At 38.3% G+C, this 24235-nt stretch overlaps 1 protein-coding gene across 3 annotated transcripts in view; it reads right to left on the reverse strand.

The window, feature by feature from the left end:
* Positions 1-24235, reverse strand: part of grik1a (glutamate receptor, ionotropic, kainate 1a) — a 34462-nt gene that overhangs the window by 4501 nt on the left and 5726 nt on the right. For 2 of the 3 annotated variants that reach the window (XM_084942461.1, XM_084942463.1), the window contains exons 2-16: positions 20242-20409; positions 19588-19845; positions 17881-18062; positions 17235-17288; positions 16852-17022; positions 16356-16499; positions 14117-14224; positions 13791-13835; positions 8015-8131; positions 7455-7658; positions 6880-7103; positions 6224-6342; positions 4270-4487; positions 2613-2838; positions 22-272 (exon numbers count right to left, since the gene is read on the reverse strand). In XM_084942461.1, coding sequence (XP_084798587.1) covers positions 22-272; positions 2613-2838; positions 4270-4487; positions 6224-6342; positions 6880-7103; positions 7455-7658; positions 8015-8131; positions 13791-13835; positions 14117-14224; positions 16356-16499; positions 16852-17022; positions 17235-17288; positions 17881-18062; positions 19588-19845; positions 20242-20409 — 2489 coding nt within the window. The remainder of the gene's footprint in view (positions 1-21; positions 273-2612; positions 2839-4269; positions 4488-6223; positions 6343-6879; positions 7104-7454; positions 7659-8014; positions 8132-13790; positions 13836-14116; positions 14225-16355; positions 16500-16851; positions 17023-17234; positions 17289-17880; positions 18063-19587; positions 19846-20241; positions 20410-24235) is intronic. The other variant, XM_084942462.1, reaches the window with a different exon arrangement.

A 24235-nucleotide genomic window follows, 5' to 3' on the forward strand; every position in this document is an offset into this window, starting at 1 on the left:
TTATAGCATCACCTCACTTACCTCCTCTATGTCGGCGTTCCTGCGGGCCTTGTAGATGAACTCTCCAATGGCCACGAACACAGAGAGAACCAGACCGGCAGCCAGGACAATGAAGATACCGCCAATGTTTTCCACGCCCAAGGCATTGGCTTCCTTGTTGTCCTCTTCTGGACAGCCGTTTCCTCTCCACCACTTCTCTTTCATCATGTGCAGCTTCCCTTCCTCCTGGAGCTGAAGGATGGCAATGGTCACTTTATCCCTGTAAGGAGAACCTGGTGAGAGGGAGGGTAGAAAAAAGTTTTTAAAGTCAATCTTTACAGTTTACATCACTACATTTATATGCCACTATTTGCTCATTATTATTTGTTGACGAATACCATTATCTAGCATTAAATATCCATGCTATTAAAGTGGATATAAATATTTATTGTGTTTTTCTGAAGTAGTATTTTTTTTTTTCAAAAACAGCAACAGTCCCCAGAACTGGAGCCTTACTTTTATGTGACATAAGACTCAGTCATAACCTTGCAGACATAACATGCAAGTGGAAAAAATATGTCACATGCAAGTCAAAACATGTCCTGCATGTGCTTCGTCTGCCCTTTAAAAAAATCATTCCTATGTGATGGGGAGGGCACATTCTCATGTTAAAGCAGGATTTATGTGAGTGATCCAAGTCTGTAATACTAAGTGATGAAGATTATTTTCCACCTGATTCACCATAATTTGATGAGCAGAACAGGAATAATAATAACAATTAGCTGCAACTCCACCCACATGCATGTGAACATGATGGCAGTCACCACTTGCATGAGACTGTGAGACTGTGCACATTTTTATTTTATTTTCCTACGCGTTTGAGATGACAAGACACTAAAAATTCTAAAAACGAAACACTGCCAATATCTTTCTTTCTCCAGCCGCTAAATTTGGAAGGTATTTTTTGCATGCGAGAACAGTGTGTCACACCTTTTGGCCTGTGAGAAGTGCTGCAAAAGAGTTGTGTTTAGTTTGCGAAGAAAGAAGGAACATGGCTACAGGCTGCACACAAGATTTCCCAGAATAACTATTTTGTCTGTACTACACTGGGCTTTTCAGGTTGACCAGCTCTGGAAGATGTTAAGGAGACTTTTTTCCTTGTTTGTCCTTTCTGTTGTTGTTTTGCCTTGTTGGAGCTTACATTGCAGTATACAGAGTTTTGTACATTTTTATTGAGTAAAACTAGTCGACAGTCTTTGATATATCCACACACGCATGTGTGTGTGTGTGTGTGTGGGTGAACTGTGTTGCTTACATTGTTGAGATATAATCACTATTTCCTGTTATTTTCTGCATCCCCCCTCTTTTCCTACTATACTTCCACACTCATACACAACTTTCACTCCATCAGAGCCTATTGATCAGTTGAGAAAAGCGCTGAATGGACAAACTTGTTAGCACAGCGTGGGCACAGCTGCCTCTGCTCTGAGGGATTTAGCCTAAAGCAGTGAGCCGCTCATCTGTGTTTATCTCTTAAGGATGTCTTTAACCTAAACCTGACCATGTACCGAGTTCCCGTGCTCTGAAAAAAACATCCTACCAAACACACTAAACCACTACACTCCACTACAACAGCAAAAAAGTATTTAGAGAGACTGGTCCTGGTCTGGCCTTCCTAGATAATGGTTTGTCATTTCTCTTGCTTTTACCACTCTATGCACATCTCATTTTTGTGCTTTTTTGGCCAGCAGGGAAGTAAAACTGAATTCAGAGAAATAATAGGTCAACATCAAACTGGACTGGATTAGAAAAATCCTGTACAAGAACAGTTAATGCCAACTTAACTACCCAGGGAGGCTTTCTGTTTATTGGCCCTCTCTGTCATACTATGCTACAGATGCTCCTCCATTCTGTGGTGGCCTTTAATATTTTCAACAATGCAGAATGTTTTCTACAGGAGCAGCAGAGTGAAAATTAACAGGCTTGTCAGGTTGGCTTGCTGTTATCAAATAAGCCTGAATCTCTGACGGAGGGTTTCAAACCTACATCAGTTGCAATACCTTTGCATCTTGATAATAGAAGAAAGAGATATATATATTAAGTGTTGCTTGAGTAAACATCCAACAGTCCTGACATCAAGTGCAGAGGTTGACTTGCTTCCAGTTCAAATTCTAACAAACTGGCCTAAAGCCTTACAGCTGGCAGAGCTTTCTGATGGAAGGGTATTTGCATTTTGAGGATAAAGGGTAGCTGCTCTGTACTTGAACTCCTGAGAAAAATATGCAAATTCCTAATGAAATAAAAATTTCTATCTCTCATGCAAAACATTCATTTACAGACGCTTCTATAAAAAAATATTCTCTAGTAAAATAAGACCACCAGGATCTTTTAATCAGAATTTAATTTGTTGTGCTTGAAAATATGCAGTAATTGTCTATGGCTTGCTTTAATTGATATATTTATTTAATAAGAAATGAGTCTTGCTGCAGTGAAATATGTCAAACACATGGAGTTTTCAATTCAAAATATGTGACTCTACATGACTTTTTTCTTTACTTTTTCAGGGGCTTTTCATTCGGAGCTAGGTGACAAAGATGATGTTGAGGCATAAACATCTTTCTTGTTCATCCTACCAATAGGTGTTCCTACTCCATAGCCCTTGGAGTCTATGAGACCCCCAATCTGTGTGAGGTTGCAGTTCCTCTGGCTGATGTACTCGATGCTGGTGGACTCCATCAGCATGGCGTAGTCTGTTGTCAAGACGCGGGTGATACCTTCTCTGTTGTTCTTAACCAAAGCGGTGTTCTTCCTGCTGCTCATAAAGGCCCACATCTTTTCATAAGTGGAGATCTTTGATTTCTAAGGAGCAAAGCAGCCAAAAGTTAATAAAAAGTGTACAGTGTTTAAAATAGACTTTGTGCGTTTGTGTCTACACAAGCGCAGTTATATTTGCTTAACTGGATTTCAACACTTCCATAAATGCATACAAGTTTAACAAGCAAGCTGTGTGGGACTGTGTTTCAGCGGGAGTCTCAGTCGATGTGTGTGAGTGTGTGTTTCGCTTTGCTCAGTCAGAGAAAATGGGACAGCTGTGTTCTAAATCTCCTCCAGCTGATTCAATTTGTTCAAGCCATCAACACAGCCTGCTTCTTCCTATCGAGGCAGCCATAATCACTGGCTGCAATCTGGGAGGATAAAGCCGTGCATGGATCACCCCTGCTGAGCCACAGGAGGCACAGAGCGAGGGTAGCTGTGAGGCAAGGAAGTGACAGCCCACCCAAGGACACTAGTACACTAATGCATTATATAATAGGAACTCACAAATTACCGTATACTTCAACACAGACACTCCCAAATTCTCGATATGCATCTTCTCCATTTCCCATCATACAATCCTTCTTGATGGATTCACATCACCAGCCATGAAAGAATTTATTTATTTATTTTTATTTATTTTCATTATAACAGAATTTTGGCAAAAATGCAGGACGATACAGAAAGGAAATTATATGATTTTAAGAAGTATCTGTTCCCGTGAATTATTTTGAGAAACTGTAATAAACTCATTTTGACAAAGGTAAATTACAAATTTAGTGTTGAGGCACTAAGGCTATGCCCAATGGCTGATGTTAATTTTGGTTGGTACTGTGACTCCTGAGTTATGTATTTAAATATATTAAAACCTCATAGTTTTAAGAAATATGAAATATTGCTATGGATGTTATTGCTATGGGGTGAACTGTCACCCCATAGCAATAACATCCTGGGTTTGAATCCACCGACCAGCTGACGATCTTCTCTGGGGATTCTGGCCTCCTCCCACAATCTACAGACATGCTCATTAGGATAACTGGCAATAGATATGAATGGTTCTTTGTCTCCCTGTGATTAACCAACAGTGACCTGTCCTGGGTGTATCCTGCTTTTTGCACAGTTGGTGTAGCCTGCTGCCCGCATGCAACCCCGAATTGGAGAGAAATGGAAAAAAAATAAATGGATGGACAAACAGCCTTTTGCAAGCACTTAGTTTTACTGAAAGATAACAAAACATTTTCTTAAAGGATGCAAAAATCAAATATCTATGGTTTGCATTCAGTGTGAAAAATCACTTTCCTCTCCAGCAGCATTACCACATATTCAGTTCGTCACCATATAGTACTTTCACAGGACCAACAGCTTAATACAAACATAAAGAGAGAGAAAAGCCCTTGAAAGACAGATTATATAATGTAATACGTATTGCGTCACATATTTCTAAAAGCCTCATACTAGACACTACAGCAGGTTTACCTTGAAAAAAGTCATAGTGGATCCATCCCTAACTGCACCATATTCAATCCTGGTCTGCTTTGCCAGGTCATCTGCTGAGTCAATGGGTGCATCCATTCGTTCCACTGTGAGGAAGGCTGCCAAGTTGGCCGTATAGGATGAGATGATGATCAAGGTAAAAAACCACCAGATGCCACCAACTATACGTGTGGATAGAGCTTTAGGCATCAACTCTGAGCCTGGAAGCACGGAAAACAGAACCAAGGGGTTAAGAACGAGCACATGTGGTAAAGGTTTAAGAAAGGGAGAGTGAGAAACATGTTGATAATGCAGGAATCTATTTGTTAATATCAGAATAGTGAAACTAGAATAATAACAGGTGTTATTACAGTGCTTTATATTTTTATTTGAAGGAAATTGGGGAAAACATATTCAGATAACTGGAGAATACATTTGCCACTTTTAGGGTTTGAGGTTTGGATTCATCTGTGCTCGTTTTTTTATTCACTCTGAGTGAAAAGAATCCCTAAATGTGCTTCTAGAGAAGAACCCACAGCATTAAAAAGCTCATATGCAGAATACAGTCAGTGCATATGCAGCTTACAGTGCGGAGAGTATAAAACCTGCCTGAGCTTGTTTTTTGATAAATGCTGAAAGGGAATCAGTGCAGCAGGAGACATCTAATTAAAGCTTTATCGGCAATCTGATTTACAGATAAGAAAATAAACCAACATTGAAATTTGCACGAATCCAAAATGAGCCCCACTTGCTCATCTCTTCATTTTCTGCCTTTCTAAAGAGCTAACAAATTACACACATAGCTTACTTATAGTTACACTTGGCTTGCACTCGGCTGATATTGTCAGTAGGTTTGCTGACCACTCAATCAGGCACGTCGGACTTTGCCTGCCCAAATCTCCTGCCTTTAGAGAGACAAAGTCTCTATGATGTGCAACATAATTCTTATAATAGGGTTTGGATGCAATTCATGTGAACTGGAGCCAGGATACATGGAAAGGGCATTCAAAGAAAATAGGAGGAAAATATTGATGTTTGGCATTAAACAGCTCACAGCAGAGCAGAGCTACTGTAGCTCTGCAGTAAGACCCCAGTTCTTTCTGCTTCTATTAGTAAAGTTTAAACTTTTTAAACAATAGCATTTTTGGTTTGTGTGTGTTTGTGTCCTAACCTGATAAATTTAAATCAAACATTTAACTGATGTTTCTTGTTATGTTCACCATCTTTGTGCTAACTGTCTGTCTGCTGTGTGCTGCTGGGTACATAGTGTATAAAGAGTGAGATCAAATCTGTCTGAGCAGAAAACCATATTTTAAAAAAGCACCAAAAATACAAGTAAATGGCCTGGATTTATATAGCGCTTTACACACCCAGTCATACACTGGTGGAGGCAAGCTACAGTTGTAGCCACAGCTGCCCTGGGGCAGACTGACAGAAGCGAGGCTGCCATATCGCGCCATCGGCCCTTCTGGCCAACACCAGTAGGTGAAGTGACTTGCCCAAGGACACAACGACCGAGACTGTCCGAGCCGGGGCTCGAACCGGCAAACTTCCGATTACAAGGCAAACTCCCAACTCTTGAGCCACAATCGCTTTTTGGAAAACCAAAACAATAAACTGACAAAATTTTTAAGAATGCACAAATATTTTTAGGTTATTATTTTTTGGGGGAAAAACAAAGCCACTGCAGAACTACCAAAAACTGCAGTGAAGGTTGTTTCCAAAGTGAGTCAATGATTATAGAGCCCCAAATTAATAATATCCAGGTGGCCTCCGATTTGATCTGACTGCAGAGACACACTAATAGTATAAAAATTTTAAAGCACACACATGTTGGTAAATGCACGTTTTGCCAGCATGATTGTCAAAGACACCGTACATACCAAAGCATTTTGTTAATTTGACAGTCAACATACAAGTAATTTCATCAACCGACTATATAAAAATAAGAGTTTACTTTGTCGCATGAGCGCTCCAACTCCAAACCAGAAACTGTTGAGTAAAGTGAAATTGTTCTGAATTAGAGTCGAGGACGGGTTGCACGGGTGTGGGTTGTACCACTCGTAAGGAGTAAACCTGCAAGACAACGACAGAAAGGAAGCGAGATTAAAAGAAGTACGGAACCAGTGTGCTGCAGGTAATCATAATTCAGTCATGCAGTTCACATTAAAACAGGCTTCCATTAGTGCTTCAGTGCAATCTGCACTTTTACAGAATGCAAAACACGCGTTTTGAGTCTCACATTTTCACTTACAGGTTGCAAGGTGCAACCAGCTGGCAGATTTCTTTTTCGTACTACCGTAGAAAAAGGTGGAGAGTTTGCAATTACTCCCAGCTACTTAACAGCCACAATCAAATCCACTCTGGCAGCTGATGGCTAAAAGCACACTCTCCGTTATTTCTGAGTAGCAGAAATTTGCTAAAATATAGCCGAGCCAAAAGATCACAGCTGATTTGTGATTCTTGTCAGGCTCGCCCACTTTTTATTGTTCTAAAAAGCTCTGTGGTGGCATTCCTTAGTAACCAAAGAAGAGTGTGGCAAAGCTGAGCTGGGGCTTTGGACAGTTCATCACACCTCAGCTCGTCCCCTCAAGCATCAGTGCATCCTCTCACCTGGCAATCACAAAGAGGACGCAGCTGACCCCTGTGCAGGCCAGCAGCACGTACATCCAGATGTCCGGAGACAGGGGATTAAGAAATGAGAACACGCCTGGATTGGTGCCGTTAGGTTTCCGGTACAAGATACTGATGCCTAAGGTCATGAAGGGCTTGGAGAAGTCGATAACTTTCTCTCTGACATAGGTGATGGTTAAGGGAGCCACAGCAAGGTCTGCAACCTAAAAAAAAACAAACAAAAGTAACCCACTGCAGGTAAAGTGAGCACTGTTCAAGGGCTCTCATCGGTGCATCAGTATTCACATGATGAATACACCTCGTTAAAAGATTTTCTTTACTTGAGAAAACTGTTAGAAAGCAATGTAATATTTATTTATAGCTCATAACTCTGGTCAGATAGCTTTTTTTGTTAGAAGCCTTGTTAATATAGTCAGAGGGAGCATTGATTTTTTTATCAAAGAAAGAAGCTTGTACTGGTCTTTAAACAAGGCCTGCAAACAACTGTGGAAAACGTTACTCTACTTTATTTGCCAATTTAATTTGAGGGGTTTACACTTTATCTAGTAACTCACATGGTCGATCAGCTCCCGGACCATCCCGTTCCACTCTCCTTTATCATTCTGGGCTCCATATTTCCCATCAGCCACCAGTCTGACTTCATACGTAAAACCCAAGATGTTTGAGAGCTCCTTCAAAAGGTCCAGACAGTAGCCTTCGTAGCGATCATTCCCAACCAGCTCCTTGTCTGACTTTCTCAACATCACGTAAGGATTTTCCTGTGTAAAACAAAACAATGTATTTATCTTTTTATGGTATATTCTTTATTCTGACCCTTTTTTATGTTTAGTATCCTAAATGAACTAGTTTTGTTATTTTAGCTTGAAGATCCTTTGCATGAGCACGTGCAAATTATTTTATGGACGTGATTAATAAAGAATCGGCTTCGCTCTGTGCTGACAAAACGAGACAAAAACTGTGCAGCCACATCTCCTAAACACCACTTTCCGTCTTTGTATCCTTCTCCTTTTTCATTGCATTCCCATCTATTGTTCCCCCTATCTAAATTAACCATATCTCACATGTGCTTCCCTTCTTCTTTCTATGCTGTCCTCTGTTTAACCTTCCTACTCACCAGTATTGTGGTGACAATGAGAGTCCTGTTAGCCAGAGAGTCTGTCACATTGTTATTCTTGTCTCGCCTGGACTCCTCCGTCAGGTTCATCCCCCTGTACGAGTTCCACACAGCAATCTGCAAAAGCAAACAGGGCTTCAGAATTATTGAACCACATTTGCTCCTTTGATCAAACACAGGATGTTACATTTGACACCTTGTGGAGTCTCTGTGTAAGACTGACAAAATTGCAGCGTATAGACCTTTACTTCTGTTTAAGCTTTAAACAACGCTGTTTGTATGATTAGCGATCACCTGTGCAGGAAAATAAGCTGACTGATTACTCCACTTATTTCAGAAAAATAAAGAATAACGAAGTTGATTTAATCTCCAGATCTTAATGGGAAAATAGAACTTGCTCTGACACACCGCATATTAATCATATTTTCTGATTCGCCGAACAGAAAAATGAAAAAGAAGTATAAAGGTTTAAAGACCTGACACTGCCTCCTTTTCAACTTTCTGCTTCATTCACTATTCTACAGCATTTCCCTTTGCTGAGCTTTGCTCTGATGATTTTGGGCAAAGAGCTAAAAAATTTAATTTTATATACAGCAAATATGAAACTGAAGGAGCAGTTTGGACCAAACAGATTTTGAGTACAACAATTTCATTATGACAATTATTGGATCAGTTAGCACTCGTATTTGAGTAGCATTCAGTGATGTGCAAAAGTCTTGAGCCACCCCCTCATTTCTTTGTATTTTGCATCCTAGAAGCTTGACTTTTGAGCAGTTTTTTATAAAAGGTGGTCTTGAGGAATAGTTCTCCAGGCTTTCTGAGGGTCTTTTAAAGTTTCTTTGGACATTGGCTGCTTTTTCACTCATTTTCAGTGCAGTCCTTGTACCGGACTGTTTTTAGATAAATTATTTTTGTTGTTGGTTTATCCACTTAACACTGACCTATGAATCATTCAAGCATTAAAAATGACACCTAACTCAAGGGATGAACCAGTGTTGTGTATACACATAGCATACATATGAGCAAAGAACCCATTTTAAATTATATCTTTAGGCGCCATCAGCTTGTTGCAAAAACATACCATGTGTTTCCATTTCTAATGTTTAGCTACAAAAATGCTAAAGATAACACAGTTTGAAAGATATAAAATAGTATTTTTCCAACAACTTGATTCTCAAAAAGCTATCAGATGAAAAAGGAGAAGACAAAAGAAGATGTGGCAGACCTAGGAGCTTTCTACAGAAGATGAGCATTATTTCTTCCCTTAAATAATAGGAAAAGAAATCCAGCTAAGACCTGACACAGGACCTGAGAGATCCATCTGGGTCCCCATTTGATCCATATACTGTTCATTTTCCAGCATGACAATGATTCATGCTGAGAGATGAAGCCATGCCATAAAATCAAAACTGGATAGAAAAACACACAATGGAGCGCTATCGGTTATGGATTGGCCTCCCCAGAGCCCGGACCTCAACATTATTAAAGCAGTGTGGGATCATGTTGACAGAGATAGAATAAAGTGCAGCCGACATCCAAGGAACTCTGAATATCTATAATGGAGCCTGGAGAACTATTCCTTAAGACAAAAAATTACAAAAGCGCTTTCCTAAGAGAGTTCAGGCTGCGTGTTGAAGAATAAAGGTGGTCGTATCAAGAATTGATTTTTAAGTTTGGGAGAACTATAAAAACGCTGGTCCTGTTTTATTTCCATGTTTGAACATGTTTCAATACAAAGAACATAAAGGAATGTGGGACGGATCAAGACCTTTGCACAGTACTGAATATGTTACTGAAATACTTCCTTTACTTTAACCTGAAATAACTGCTGCTGACAGCAAAAGGGAAGCCCAGTTTAAATATATAAATATATAATACTGAATAGAAGAACTACAGTGCAAACGTGTTACAACAATACCATCCAGTAACTGCTAAACAATTTATTTTTCTCCATGTTGTCATTTTAACAATGAGTTGAAACAATTAGTTGACTAGCAGCGTGACAAAAAAGTCATTTTTAATTAAAATTAACAATTATGCTTCATCTTAGATAAAAAAACAAAAACAATAAGAATTGTTGGGATTTTTTTGTCTTTTTTGTTTATGTGATCATGAAATTAAATGATGAAAAGCATTACATGAAAAGACATCTGAGGATATTACGCTGGGCTTTGGGAAATTATTTTTGCATTAATTTGGATTTATTACATTTCTGACCATTTTTTTCTAATAACTACAAAAAAAAAATATCAAAACCAAACATTAATTAAAAAAAATTTCAGTTAGTAAACTTAAATAAGTAGTGGAGAAAGGGAAATTACACCAGCAGTCAAGAGAAGAAGAAGGGTAGATAGGGTTGGGAGGAAGAGAGGACAACATGGTAACTGTGAATGAGATTGTCTTAATCATCAGACCAGGCGGCATAATCCAGACAGTTATCAGATTACAACAGATGTCTGGCAGCTGGATTTTTTTTAACCTTTCAACTCCCTTTGCTTTAACAAAGGTCATGACAGGTCTGGAATGAAGCTAAGAACATTAAATTATTAGGCCTTATTGTTAATAGAACTAAAGCAAGTGCCAGATAAGCTTTTCTCCTCTGGCGAGTCATTCTGTGAACAAAAATGTGCCTTTTGGTATTTTTATTCAGAAACAATGCCCTCTCCGTTCATTCACTGCCTAAGAGGATGAAGAGAAGTGAACGCATCGGTACCTCTTATTAAACTGAGCTCTGCAGAAGGTACAATCTTATTTTTACAATTTATTTTTCTGAAAATGGCTGGGTGGGATTACCTATTCCAAAAGATGAAATGCTTTTCACTCTTCATTACACTCTGTCTTATTCTGTTAACCAAGTCCGACTGATGGAAAATGTGTTCACTTATAACCTCGCTAAAAGCACTCCATATCTCCACCGAGTTACTTTTTGCAAGGGACCACTCTGCGAAGGAGTCCATAAATCTGTCTTTTCTGTGGACACTGCAGATGAGGAACACTGTGAGTGGGATGGATTGAATTAATTGCATTGTCCTCAATCTCAAAGATAATTTGTCAGAGTGAGAATATTAAAGATGTGGAGAGTATTTTGGTCTAAAATTGTTTGGTCTTGCATCATTTAGCTTGTGTTACATGCTGTTGTAGAGGGCTGCTTCTCCTCTGTCGAATATCAACAGTATGATTGCACAGTTTGAAGTTTAGGTAAAAGAGCAATCGAGCCAAGTCAATGAAATTAATCCTAAAATATAGCCTAGGACATCCGTACCGCATGCAGCCAGCATCTTTAAAACCCCCGAGTCATGGATTTTCTGTGTATAGCCTTGCAATTTTATCGTGTACACCAGAGGAGCTCCCAACAACTAAGTGTGCTATAAAAACTGACATGAATTGGCTCATATATGCTGTGAGGAAAATGTTATCTGTGAATCCTAACGCTCATCCTCATCCAGAACCAAATCAGAGTGGAAAACCGTTACCACAGACTTAGTAAGCCAGGCCAAGAAAGCTGAGGAGAAAAAAATATATTTTCAGGGAAAAATAACAACTTTAAAAGAAAATACTTTTTTTTCCTCAAGAGACTTTCACTATGTTTTGTCTCATCATCCTCTTCAGAGTGTATTTAACACTCCAGTGCCCAAGAACTAACACAACTGCAATGGACTGATAATTCATTTTTTATTACCATAAAGCCAGGCAATTTATGTGATGTGCTTACTATATAGTGGCATTTCCTCTGAGGTGAGGCTTTTGAGGACTGAAGGTATTGAATGGAATTAAAACTACAAATAAATCAGAGCTTTTGCAAATTGGCAGTTCCTGCCTGCCTACATACCTGTCTGACAACAGAGACAGACGCAGAAGCTATGAATGAATCGAACATTCGCTCTTTCAATCATCAAAGCATTGCTTTTGCATAATTGCTGTTAAAATTGAACTTAATTTAAACTAGAAAGGAATCTGGATGGAGTTACGAAGTTGATTTGTTGTATAATCAGTGCACTGGAGGGTGTTATAACTCTGCTCTTTGTGCCAATCAAAGGCCAGGAAAGTAAATCTACTCCTTTTATAGATTTAAAGTTTTTAAACTTGAGATGAGGTGTTGCTTATGCTTATCAGATTCTTTTTGGTACAAATAAATCTAAAGGTATTTGGACAATGGCACATTTTTGTGTTTTCGCCTCTGTAGAGCACCACAGTGGAGTGCAGACTTTGAGCTTCAATTCAAGAAGTTTAACCAAAGTATTACATTAGCTGTTTAGGAATTACAGCCATTTTTATACATTGTGTCCCATGTTCAGAAACTGAAACCTAATTGGACAAATGACAACCCAGTCTCATGACCAGGTGAGGTCTGTTCCCTCATTGTTCCATGACAAGTTAAAAATCTAGAGTTGATTCAAAGTGCTTCACTTGTATTTGGTAACTGGTCACTTGAACTCTCAATATGAGGTCCAAAGATGTGTTAATGCAAGTGAAGTGAAGGAGTCCATCATTTGGCTGAAAAAACATTGCAAACATAGCGAAAACTTAACGAGTGGTCAAATTAACAACCTGGTATATTCTTAAAAAGAAGGCACTGACAAGCTACACCAAAAGCCCCGAAAGACCACCGAAGACTACTAAAGTGGATCATAGCATAAATCTTTCCAAGATTAAGAAAAATCCCTTCACAACATCAAACCAAGTCAAAAACACCCTAAAGGCGGGTAGGTATAACGTTACATACACGGGCTTTACAAAAAGGTGCAAACCATCTATGACACTCAAGAGCAAGACGACCAGATTAGGCTTTGCAAGAAAACATCTAAAGGGGCCTGCACAGTTGTGAAACAAATTATTTGGACAAATAAAACAAAGATGTATTTATACCAGAATGATGGGAAGAGAAAAATAGCTTCCCGCTACTGCCAAGTGCTTGCTCATAGGGGATGATATAATTATTGGCGTTTCTTTCGTTTAAATATTGTAGGGTCTTTACAATATAAAGCTCCTTGAGCAGCTGTTGTTGTGAATTGGGCCTATAGAAATAAAGCTGAATTGAATTCTAGATTTTAGGCAATTGTTGATTGCAAATGATTTTCATCATTGTGTTTTCATCAGATGTTAGAAACAACCTTTATATTTACAGTTATGTTGGTTTGTTTAATTATATTTAATCTTTCTAAAATGAAGGGACTATGTATAAAAACAGTTTTAATTACTACATTTTTAATTCTATATTTTTGTTAAACCTCTTGAATTAAAGCTTAAAGTTTGCACTTTGAATATGTGATTTAGAATCCTCTTTAGTGGTGCTCAGAAGAAAAAATTCCGGAAATTTCATTTTTCAAAAACATGTGGCCCTTACTGAGTGTAACCTGAATGACTTCCATTAAAGTACGCATGAAGGCAATCTAATAGCGAAGCAAATTATAGCTTAGTAGCTGACAGAGAGCTATTTTTATATATTTGCTTACGTCTTTCCTGCCATTAAAGAACGTGAAATTGCAGGACTTACTTCCTAATCCTAATGGAGGTACAGCTATATGCATTTAAACAAAGTAAATTTGTACTTTTTTTCCTGAAAGTTTTGACAAGTGTCAGAGCAATGCCTATACCCAAACAGGGGAAAAACTGAAACGTCAAACACATGGCATTGCTGCACACAAAATCAGTGAAGAGAGACAAAGTTGACAAGGCAGGGAGCAGCAAGGTGCACGGCATGTAGAGTGAGAGTAGGGCAAACAAGAAGAGGGGGCAAACAGCAAAGGCTTCCACCAAACAAGGCACTGGCACAAACCTCGATCCACCTTTTTGTGAGGCGACTTCCGCCCTCCACAACACCCTTCAGGAATTGTGATGAGAGCAACGTGAAGCACAGACAGCGTGGAAATTAATAATCAGTTAGTGCAGCATTATTAATATTCATGGCTGGACAATCTAAAACAACTAGTAAGTGTGTTTTAAAAGGATGTAAGTACAGAAAACTAAATGACTAATCAGCTCTCGCTCTCACTCTGTCTCTCATATACACAAACACAAACACATGCCCTAATGGAACGAATAAGCCAGTGCGAAAGCAGCATGAGAGCGTTGTAATTGGCTGTTCCAGGCCTCTGTGCTCACCCTGGCAATGCCGTCCTCTTTGAGGCTGATGATGTCCAAATCAAAGTCTTTCCTCAGGCCATCTGTCTTGTTAAGAACAATGTGCCCTGTCAGTCCATCCCACTGTGCCTACAAAAAGGGGAGAGGCAGAGAGAGAGAGATTTACGGAGAATTGGAAGACCATCTGAGTTCCTCGTCTATCCAGACCTTTGGAAGTCGGACTCTAGAACAGGCTGCTTGCAGGAGAAGTGAAGGAGGTCCATGCAAGAAGAGAGGAAGCTTGAAGGCTCACTGGATCACAACAAGTGAAGATCAGCAGGTTGTATAGTCTCAATACGCATGAAAGCTTTTGTTTAAAATAGCCAAAGCAATTATATGCATACATTTTTTTCTTGCTTAATCAAATAAAAACAAAAATCTTTTACCTTTTTCTGAATATACTTCATATTGGATGATTCCCTTTGCTTTGCATGTATACCATTCTTTTCTTGTTTGTCCTGATTATTGACAGACTGCGATGGAGGTACATCTGGCACCTCTTTTTTATTAGAGAGGAGAACAAATATAAACCCTACAGCTAAAGCACTTCAAATTGAAATGTTAATGGACTGTTCCTTTTTATTTCACAAACATTAAAAATAATTGCACCACATGCAACCATATAATGTGTCGCCTTTTTAGGAACTGTCTGCGAGTCTGTCTTGCAGATCACGTCAAGTGCTGAGATATTTTTAGGGCTGTCTATTAGGAACAACAGGTTTATGATCTACCCACAGATTTGTTCAATCATGGGGCTGTAAGAACTGCTCCAAAAGCTTCAGCTTGTGTTTCTAGCAGTAGTTGATGGTGGAGTCTGAGGTCTGTGTTAGATCATTGTCCTGTCAGACAACCTTGTTTTCATTTCACTTTCTTCACCGACTACACATTTGCATCCAGAATTTACTCATATTTAGTAGAATCCCTTCTTCCCTCTATCTCTGTACTGTTTCCTGTGCCTCAGGCTGCCTCACAACCCCAAAGCATAATATTTTTGTCCTTCTGACAAATTCTTCTCCCCTTTGTTTTTTCACAAACCTACTTTTGTTGATTGTGGCCAAAGAGCTCAAAAAACTCTTTTTTAACATCTGTTTGGGGCCAAAATCCACAAAAATCCACATTTTTCTCTGATCTACCCAAACCTTTTCTCTAACTGCGTACTAAAAATACAAACTAAACTAAGTTAAAGTAAGTTCACTCCACCTTTTACTTATTTATAATGAGAAAAACTGAATACAATCTTTTGATGCATGCCAGAAGTGTAATTTGCTAGCATCATTCAAAGAAATTCAACAAAAAACACACAACTGTAGAAACGGACATGTCTAAAACATTTAAAGTGTGCAATGTGGCTCTTTGTTCTGTGTTTCCTGATTAAAGCTGACTAAGAAAAAAAGTGTTCAGACATGTCAAATAGAAATATGCTCATTTGATCCACAGAAACACACACAATAGCCAGAGGAGAGTGATAACATTTGGGTTAAAGTGCCCAGGATTTAATTTCTGTCACTGAAATAAAAGCTGTGTCCTCATATTCTGTGCTCTCTTGTCATCAGCAGTGCTTTTTAATTGAGTGTAGTGAGAGAAATATCACTATGGGGTCCCCCCCCACCCCCCACCCCCGAAAAGGCTATTATCAAGTGATGAATAGCACATGAGGACAGATGCTCCAAAAAATGAGCAGTGGAAAACAAAATGAAAAGCTGAAGAGGAGAGCCACTAAGATGCTGGGGGAAAAAACGAAAAGATAAAGAAAAAGTGTGAGAGAAGGAAGACGGGGGCATGAAGAGGAAAATATGAGTGAGGGGACTGAATGATAATGTTCCTTCTCCGTGGCAGGCAACGGTCCTCTGCTGGATTTAAGACTTAAGAGATCAAAACACTCGTGCATCAAAGGCCTCATTTCTGTCTGTAGGCATCAAGTCTGACTGTTGGGCTGAGCCGCACGCTTTAAACTTATAAGTACATAAATACCGTGTATTTTCATGTTGCGAGCTTTCAGAGGCAAAGCGTGGACTGTCAGAAGGGACCTATAAAATATTATATCAGAAGAAATGATCTGACACCCAGTTTTGGTAAATTTTTATGTTTGCATCTGAGGCATCTGTTACAAACATGCATCAAAAATGCATCGTGTTTAGGCTAAAGGCAATTGAAGCTCCTTAAGCCGTGCTGCTGATCTTGCATGTTTTTTTAAGTTCCCAATAACTTATCTAACACTGACCTCTTTAAAAAGGTTCATAAAGCGTGGACCAAAGCGCCAAGGCTTGTGGCGGTGACACTGCAGGGAGCTGACGGTCATCTGAGTGGCCCGCTGGGACGCGACAGCAACCATGTACACGGCATCATACATCAAAGCTGCGTCTGTCTGTAGAGGATGCAGTGAGAGAAAGTTGTTTTTTGTGTAATAAAATTGCACTTAAACGTCAGTTGTAAACAGCTAAATTATGAAACCAAGAGAGCAGGTTTTGCAGATAAAAATGCTCTAAAAACTCTAAAAGTTCCTCTGGGAAAATGTGCAAAACATATAATGTTTGGCTATAACGATGAAATGAATATAACTGAGAAAATCAGCATTTCAATTCTTACTAAGCTTAAAAAAGCATTACATGTTAGCTCATACTTTTTTGTTTGCAACTGTATGATGCAGCTTATAGAACAGATGTGGCTTTTTGCAGGTGCAGGTGTTTGTTATGTAAAATAACAGCAACAGGGCTTACGGTCATGACTCCATCCATCAGACCACTTTCTTGTTTGGGACCCTGAAGTCTTTCCATGGCCCACCTGTCCATTGTAGATGCTACCCAAGGGTCATCAATGTTCAGCAGTCTGAAACCAGTCATGTTGACCCCGCTATAGCGGTATGGCTCTAGATCCAAGGCATATAAATCCTGCAAGAGACGCAAGATGAAGGTAAAGGTGCAAGATAGCAGGAAGGATGTGCTGTTATGTACACATGTAAGGACTGGTTCAAGGTGTAACCAGTAAATTTAAAAAGCCAGTTAAAGGAAAAATGAATACCCAGATCTTTATTTTACTTATTTGCCTACTATCACCTTAAAAAACTATAATAAAACTTTAGCTGTGCATTTTTCTAACTCACCAAGGTTGTAAAGAAAAAATGGTAGTACTCTGTCATCATTCCCATTGATGAAAGCTGCAACAAAGGAAAAAATAAAGTAAGAAAAAGAAACTGCCAAACAATTTTTTTTTTTTTAAATATCATGATTTCTCCAGTGCTGCAGCTAATGTAGGAGCTTGATAACAAAGTAATTTGGCAGGTAATTTTTCTCTTGCACAGCACATAAAATGTATCATGCATTTTTTAAGAGTATTCATCAAATTTATCAGTCTTTAGGTATGAATTAAATAGCTGAATTCCCTGAAGCTGAATAAAAAAGACAATAAAAGTTTTTCTAAGTTTCTGTTTCTGTAAGATTGACACCAAAACCTGGATCTGGATAAAAAAAAAGAAACAAATTGATTATTACTTAATAATAGACAATGGATACAGAAACAACACAAGCAAATAATACAAATGTAGTGTGAGAAACCCAGCAAGTACCAGGACAGCAGAAATGGGTTGTTATTAAATATGCAAGATGATCTCAGCTCTCTGTATGTAGGAATCAGTGCACGGAGCACTGTCCCCTACCCTGTCCCCCAAAAGATAAATAAATGTGATGTAAAATACGTGGTCTAAACAAATAAACTACTGAAATGAATCTTAGATAAAGTACTGCACAGACCTGCTTAAGGAGCTCAGCAGCCATGCGATAGGAGCAATCAAAAAGAATAAAAAACTCTTTGTCTTTCTTCAGTTCCTTAAGCAGCGGTCGAGCATCCTGGTTACCCGGCGTCAGCTGGCGGATCTTGATCTTCAAGTTGAACTTTGCTGGAGCTTTGATTAATTCTTGCATCCGCATCAGACCTTTAAAAAACAGTAAATTAGACTTTCCCCCTCATTAATTCTAATTGTTACTTCCTTCTTGTGGTCAGATACAAAACATAGCTTCTCCCCAGACTGATCGCTGTTCTGTCACATAAGCTGGACGCACGCCTTGCTTTCCTGTAGCCTGAACGTGTACATGCACAATAGAGTGTAAATGGGCAAGTGTGTGTTTATGTGACATTTCAGGAAGAATAAATCTTTGTAAAATCTATAAGCTATGACATTTTAGCAACAGAATTTCATATTCTCTGTGTTGTGGGCAGTTGCTGTTTATGGGAAACCGCAGGATGTGGAGGCTATCAGTGTTGTGGTCTGGATGTCTGCAGTTGGAAGTCAGAGGGCAGGAACATTGGCAGCTGTCTGATATGAGGCCCTGGTGCCCTGTCACAGATTGGGTTCACTGGCCAACACGATGGAGGTGACTTTGTAAGACAGAATTTTATTTTGTAATTACGACCATGACATATGAATATGTTGCCAGGTCCAGAAAACACCAGCTAGCTCCTTTGACCTCTTATCCCGCTCAGTTCTTCACTTTAAATGCCATGCCATTTTAAGGTTGACAACCAGCCTTACAGGAGGAAATAAAATCAAAGGTAAAATGCTGTCTTCGGTCAAATATTATTAAAACACTGAACTTGAAACTTAAAACTATGTTTTTTTTGTTTTTAAAAAAATCTATATTCATATTTTACAGCTGGATGATAAATGTTTATAGCACTTCTGGTTATTGTCACGTGGTGTAAAAGTTATTTTTCAAAGTCATAATGGAAATAAGATATTGTGAGCGATTAATCACTGAGGTGCAGTCAAGCAGAAACGTCCAGGGCAAAAAAATAAACAAATTACATAAAATACATGCACACATACATAACTCATGGCCCAAGCTCCAAATACTAAAATACTGCAGTTACTCAAACGGACACTTGCAGGTGTTTCCATTAGCAAGGACCATTATGGCAGAATTATAAATATTTATAGTCAGGTGCATACAGGAGTTTTAGTCACTAAAGTTATTTGAAAAGCAGTTTTTTTTCTTTTCTTCAATCATATAAAGTATTTGTATCATATATCAGTATCAGGGAGTGGCTGCAATGACTTAGCACACTTAGTCTCTGCTAATTTGAGTCACTGAACTGTGTAGGTTAGGTTTTTGAGGGTTTTTTGGCTTTTGGCTCTAAAGAATTAGGTGATGATGCCCAAAAAGAGAAAACTGAGAATTTAAAATGGGACTTTGTGCAGCAACAGGTAACATCACAATGACTGTGGCTGTTGTTAGCTCAGTAGAATTGGCTAATCTCCTCCTTGAGCATACTGATTTATTGCATACAGATAAACTGAAAAATAGTGAAATAGCTTTGTCAAATTCACTTAATCCAAAACCACCTGACTGTATCTTAAAAGTGCTCTGTTTGACCTTCTTCACATTTGAATCCTTGAAGTAATGTATTAATCAAGTGCTTGTGAATCAATTTTAAAAGCCACAACAGCTAATAGAGCCTACCTGTGCTGTCCTCATAGACCACCGTTAGCTTCCTCCATTTGAAGAACGTGACTACATCCAGGATGGCCCTGGCAATAGCGGTGTACTCAGGATACAGGTTGATGAAAAAGGTGTCTTTGTTGTCCACGGATGGATGTTTCCATCGTGTTTGTATGTGAGGGACTTCCAGAGCATTGCAGATAGATTGAACAGCACTAACCGAGGAGCTGTGAGAGGGGCCAAACACAGCAACCACCCCAAGAGCGAGCTGGTCACACACTAGTGGAAAAAAACAGAACAGCAGAAAAGCAGCTGGATGGATTTGATTGTTGCAATCAGACGATTCTTGATTACAGGTGAAGACTGTTGATGTGCTTCCAAATTCAAGTGTTAAACTGGTTATATAATTTAAAGGGATAGCATTAGACTTTGATTTAAAAAGTAAGTTGTCTTCCAGCTACAGGACAGAATTATAGCTTGCTATTATTTTCATTGTGATCACAAGTAAATGGTCAAAAAAACATGTCAGTCTTAACCAGATTCTTAACCAGAAGCTAGTGGTTCTTTATGTGCTTGATAAATACTGAATCTACCAGTAACATTTCATTTTTGGATTTTGCGGAAAACGTATGCATTTAAACTAGTTAAAGTCAGCGTTTTAGAAAAACTCCCTACCTCTCCTGGAAGCCTCAAAGCCATCAAAGAGGTTGATCCTCTGAATGTCGTAGGTAAGAGTGGTGTTGGGCATCAGGGTCTTGTTGCGGTTTATGTTGTTAACAGCAAACTTGAAGGCCAGCTCGTCCGTACTCACTAACTCGCTCTCTCGGGTCTCAAAAATCCCACCTGAACATTGAGACAGACGAGAAGGTTAAAAAGAAATCATTTGTGTTGAGATCAGGAGACAGCTGCAAAAGACCGCACCTAGTGCATACGTGTTCTGCAACAAACCACTTTTGCTGCATCTGAGTTTCACTTGATTTTACTTGATCAAACATAGGAAACCACCACCAAAGGAGCAAACATCATGACCTCAGTCAGCAGTGAATTAAAGTCAAGATGTGCTTTGTTCTCAATAACAGCTTCATTAAAGATGTTATATAGATGAGATGCAACGCCAGTAGGACTAGAAAAAAACAATTTTGGCATTATAAGCACTTAATAACATTATCATCACAATATTATCACCTTTTCAAGCTGTTAAAAATGTTAACAAGTCATTAATATTCATCCATTCTTGGTAGTAGAAGATAATAGGATAATAACAATAGTAATAATAATAATAATAATAATAATAATAATAATAATAATAATAATAATGAATGGACTAAGTCTAAATAGTAAAGCACAAATTGACAAGCAAAAAGTTATGAATGAAAACATTATTAACAGTTAACAATGACAGAACAGTTTAAAAGATAAATGTGTCATGTCAAAATATAAGGAGATGATATTACAGTAGACAAAACATAGACTTCTTTTCCTTAATAGATGGTATAGACAGGTTGAAGACCTATATTTGTTGTAAAAATCAACAACAAGACAACAACAACAACAACACAGCCTCTTTACAATTACACCATCTATTCTCCGCTTTCTGCATTAATGTTGGTCACATTTTACTTCCTTTTTACGCAAGCTATATCTCTGAGTCATAAAAACGCTGTAAATCCATTATGCGCACAGTTAAAGTTTCACTGCCTTCAGCCTGAATTTTCTACAAGCAGAGAAGGAAATTGAAATTGCCATGGTCGCATGATAATGATGATGAATATTAAGAGCTTGAGGTAAATAATCGAAAGTTTGTGACCGGCCATAAAAGACATTCTGAACTTATTGCTTCTCACACAGGAAGGATGGTTCATATAAATACTTATTCTTCCACTCTCACTTTTACACTGCAGAGACCCAAAGCTGCATATAACGTCGTAGAAACAATGCTGTTCAGACAGAAATTGCCCTTAAACTCCTCATCAATATCCAATGATCTGGGTGAATTCAAAGGGCGGATGAAATGAAAGTATAATTACTTCCACTGTGTGAAAGGGCAAGAAATAAAAAAGGCTATGGAGTTCCTGAGATGAGTCAAGGCATCGCAGTCAGGAAAAGCAGAAGTAACTGTTAGTCTTTTAGTAGGTTTTTTTCAGTTTTTCCAATTCAGTTTTATTTATATAGCATCAAATTACAACAACAGTTGCCTCGATGCGTTTTATATTGTAAGGTAAAGAGACCCTGTAATAATACAAAGATAATCAGGATAATTTTCTGCGACTGCAGATGCAGTTTCTTGATTTAAAACACGTTCTATTATCTATATATTGAATTATTGGCCCGGTCCTAAAACAAAATGAAATTTAAAAAACATTATAACATTTTTAGGGCATTTTATTTTTTATTTCTACAGATTTACTGGTTTTCAAATGCAAGTTAACAGGTTTGCATGTCTTAAAATAAACAGTACTGTAACATGTGAATAATAATACCCAGTGGACCAGGGATTTTGTATCACTGATCAATAGGCTGTCACGCTTCACAATACAGCTCACCACATTGTGTGTGGTGTTGGTCAAGGCCAAGCAGATAATGAGCTTAGCTCCAAGGATGGTGTTCAACAACAGCCTGAGATAAATTAAGGAGTGGGCAGATTTCACTACATCCAGAAAATCACATTAAATTATAGCTGAGATGTTGTAAAGATATTTGAATTTTTATGATATTAATGCTGATATGGTGACAGGCAGCATACAGAAGAGAATCAATACCTTAAATAATTCAATTCAATTCAGCTTTATTTATATGACACCAAATCGCAACAGCAGTTGTCATATTGTAAGGTAAAGACTCTACAATAATACAGAGAAAAGCCCAATCATCAAAGATTCTTTGAGCAAGCACTTGGCGATAGTGGGAAAGAAAAACTCCCTTTAAAAAGGAAGAAACTTTCAGCAGAACCAGGCTCAGAGAGGGGCAGATTACTGTAAATGAAGAGTGGTGTGTAAGAACAAGAAACACTCAGTGCACCAAGCAACCGGATATTCTTGTAAGTTTTTTTCGGGCTTTCTATATTTATGTTACTAGCAGCCTGTCACAAAATCTTATTAGCAACAACTTTGTTGTCACACAAACAAACTACCAATGCAGTAAAAATGTACTTACACACAGTATAACACTGTCAGTCATGGACTGGCCTCCATCATCTTGATAGAGAATGGAAAAAAGGCAGCAAACATCCAAAAGAAGAGCTTTGGACTATACACACATTTCATAACAAATTACTGCACCTATTTCCCATTTTTCTAGCAAAACATAAAGAAATGAGGGATCGCTCAAGACTTTTACACCATACTGTACACAAAATATCAAAGTTCCGAGCAGCAAAAAGGCAGAAAAGAGTCAAACAACTGAATAATACTCTGGTAAAAACAAACAAATTATCAAGCTGTGCTTTATCGCTTCAATTTGTACAAATCCTCAAAAAAGAAAGAAGCAAAAAGAAAAAGTTTGGCTTTATGGGATGTAGCTGCGAACATTTCTGAAAGCGTATTATTAATATTGTCATCTCAATCTCAGTGAAATGGACTTTAAAAGTAGAAAAAACTAATTTCTTCACAAGTCGTTATGTTTTTTGGATTTCAAAAACTGTGTTATTGGTGCATTCACTTATAAATGCAACACAAAGGCTTTTCAAATCCAAGTGAACAATGGTTTTCACTGGGTCTGCATTGGTTCAATGCCCACTCCAGGATTATAAGAAATGACTTATCTGTAAAACCACGGTTAGCATTCTGTGCATGCTTAATGAATATTAATTTGAGCACAAACACCACAGATTCCCACGCACCCACATAAAATTCACAGTCACATTTAAACAGGTCAGCTATTGTTTGTTTCCCCCTGCTGCATAATGGGGTTAAAAAAAATAGCCAAAATCTAATAATCTAATATCAAAAATAAATAAATAAGTAACCAAATTGAATCCTCTACCCAGCAAATCATTAGTATCAGCACAGAATTTCACAATTGGTGGATCCCTAAAATAAATCATTACAAATGACATCAAATCCAATTATAATCAGAGGAAAACAGTAGCACAAACTGTGTGTCTGAGTAGCCACTGATGCTCCAAAAACTCAAAGAATAAATCTGATCTTTGTGCCAGACTGCCATGCAGACCTGATCAGCGTCTTCACCAACCCACTGTGGAGAGATAAATATGTTTGTGTCGGTGCATGAAGAACTGTGAATGATCCATCTTCACTTTGCTCTCTAATTACAACCAATTATGTTTTACATCCGTCATGTGTGATTCCTTCTTGTAGAGCAGCTTGAACTCTCCTGTGGCTTATGATTGCTGCACTTACAAAAGTTATATATTTTTTAAGCAAGGTGTTTTTCCTTGCAAAGGAATTCATGTAACTAAGAGCACTAAAAGCATTCGTTTACAATCCCAATAATGAAGAATAATTTGTCACAGGAATGCGCTTCTGCCTGGCACATAAATGGACGTTAAAGGTTTTCAGGGGACCTACGGGGCTCTATAAATGCATTTGAACATCGGTTGTGTAGATAAGGGTGACTATAAACATAAAATCTAAGTTATTTTTTAATTTATTAAGAGAAAATTAGTACTTTTCTAAGATGGGTGTTATTCAGCAGTGTTTTAATGATCATT

Source organism: Perissodus microlepis, chromosome 10, assembly GCF_051167445.1.
Source record: "Perissodus microlepis isolate ML-2025 ecotype Zambia chromosome 10, ASM5116744v1, whole genome shotgun sequence".
Lineage (NCBI taxonomy): Eukaryota > Metazoa > Chordata > Actinopteri > Cichliformes > Cichlidae > Perissodus > Perissodus microlepis.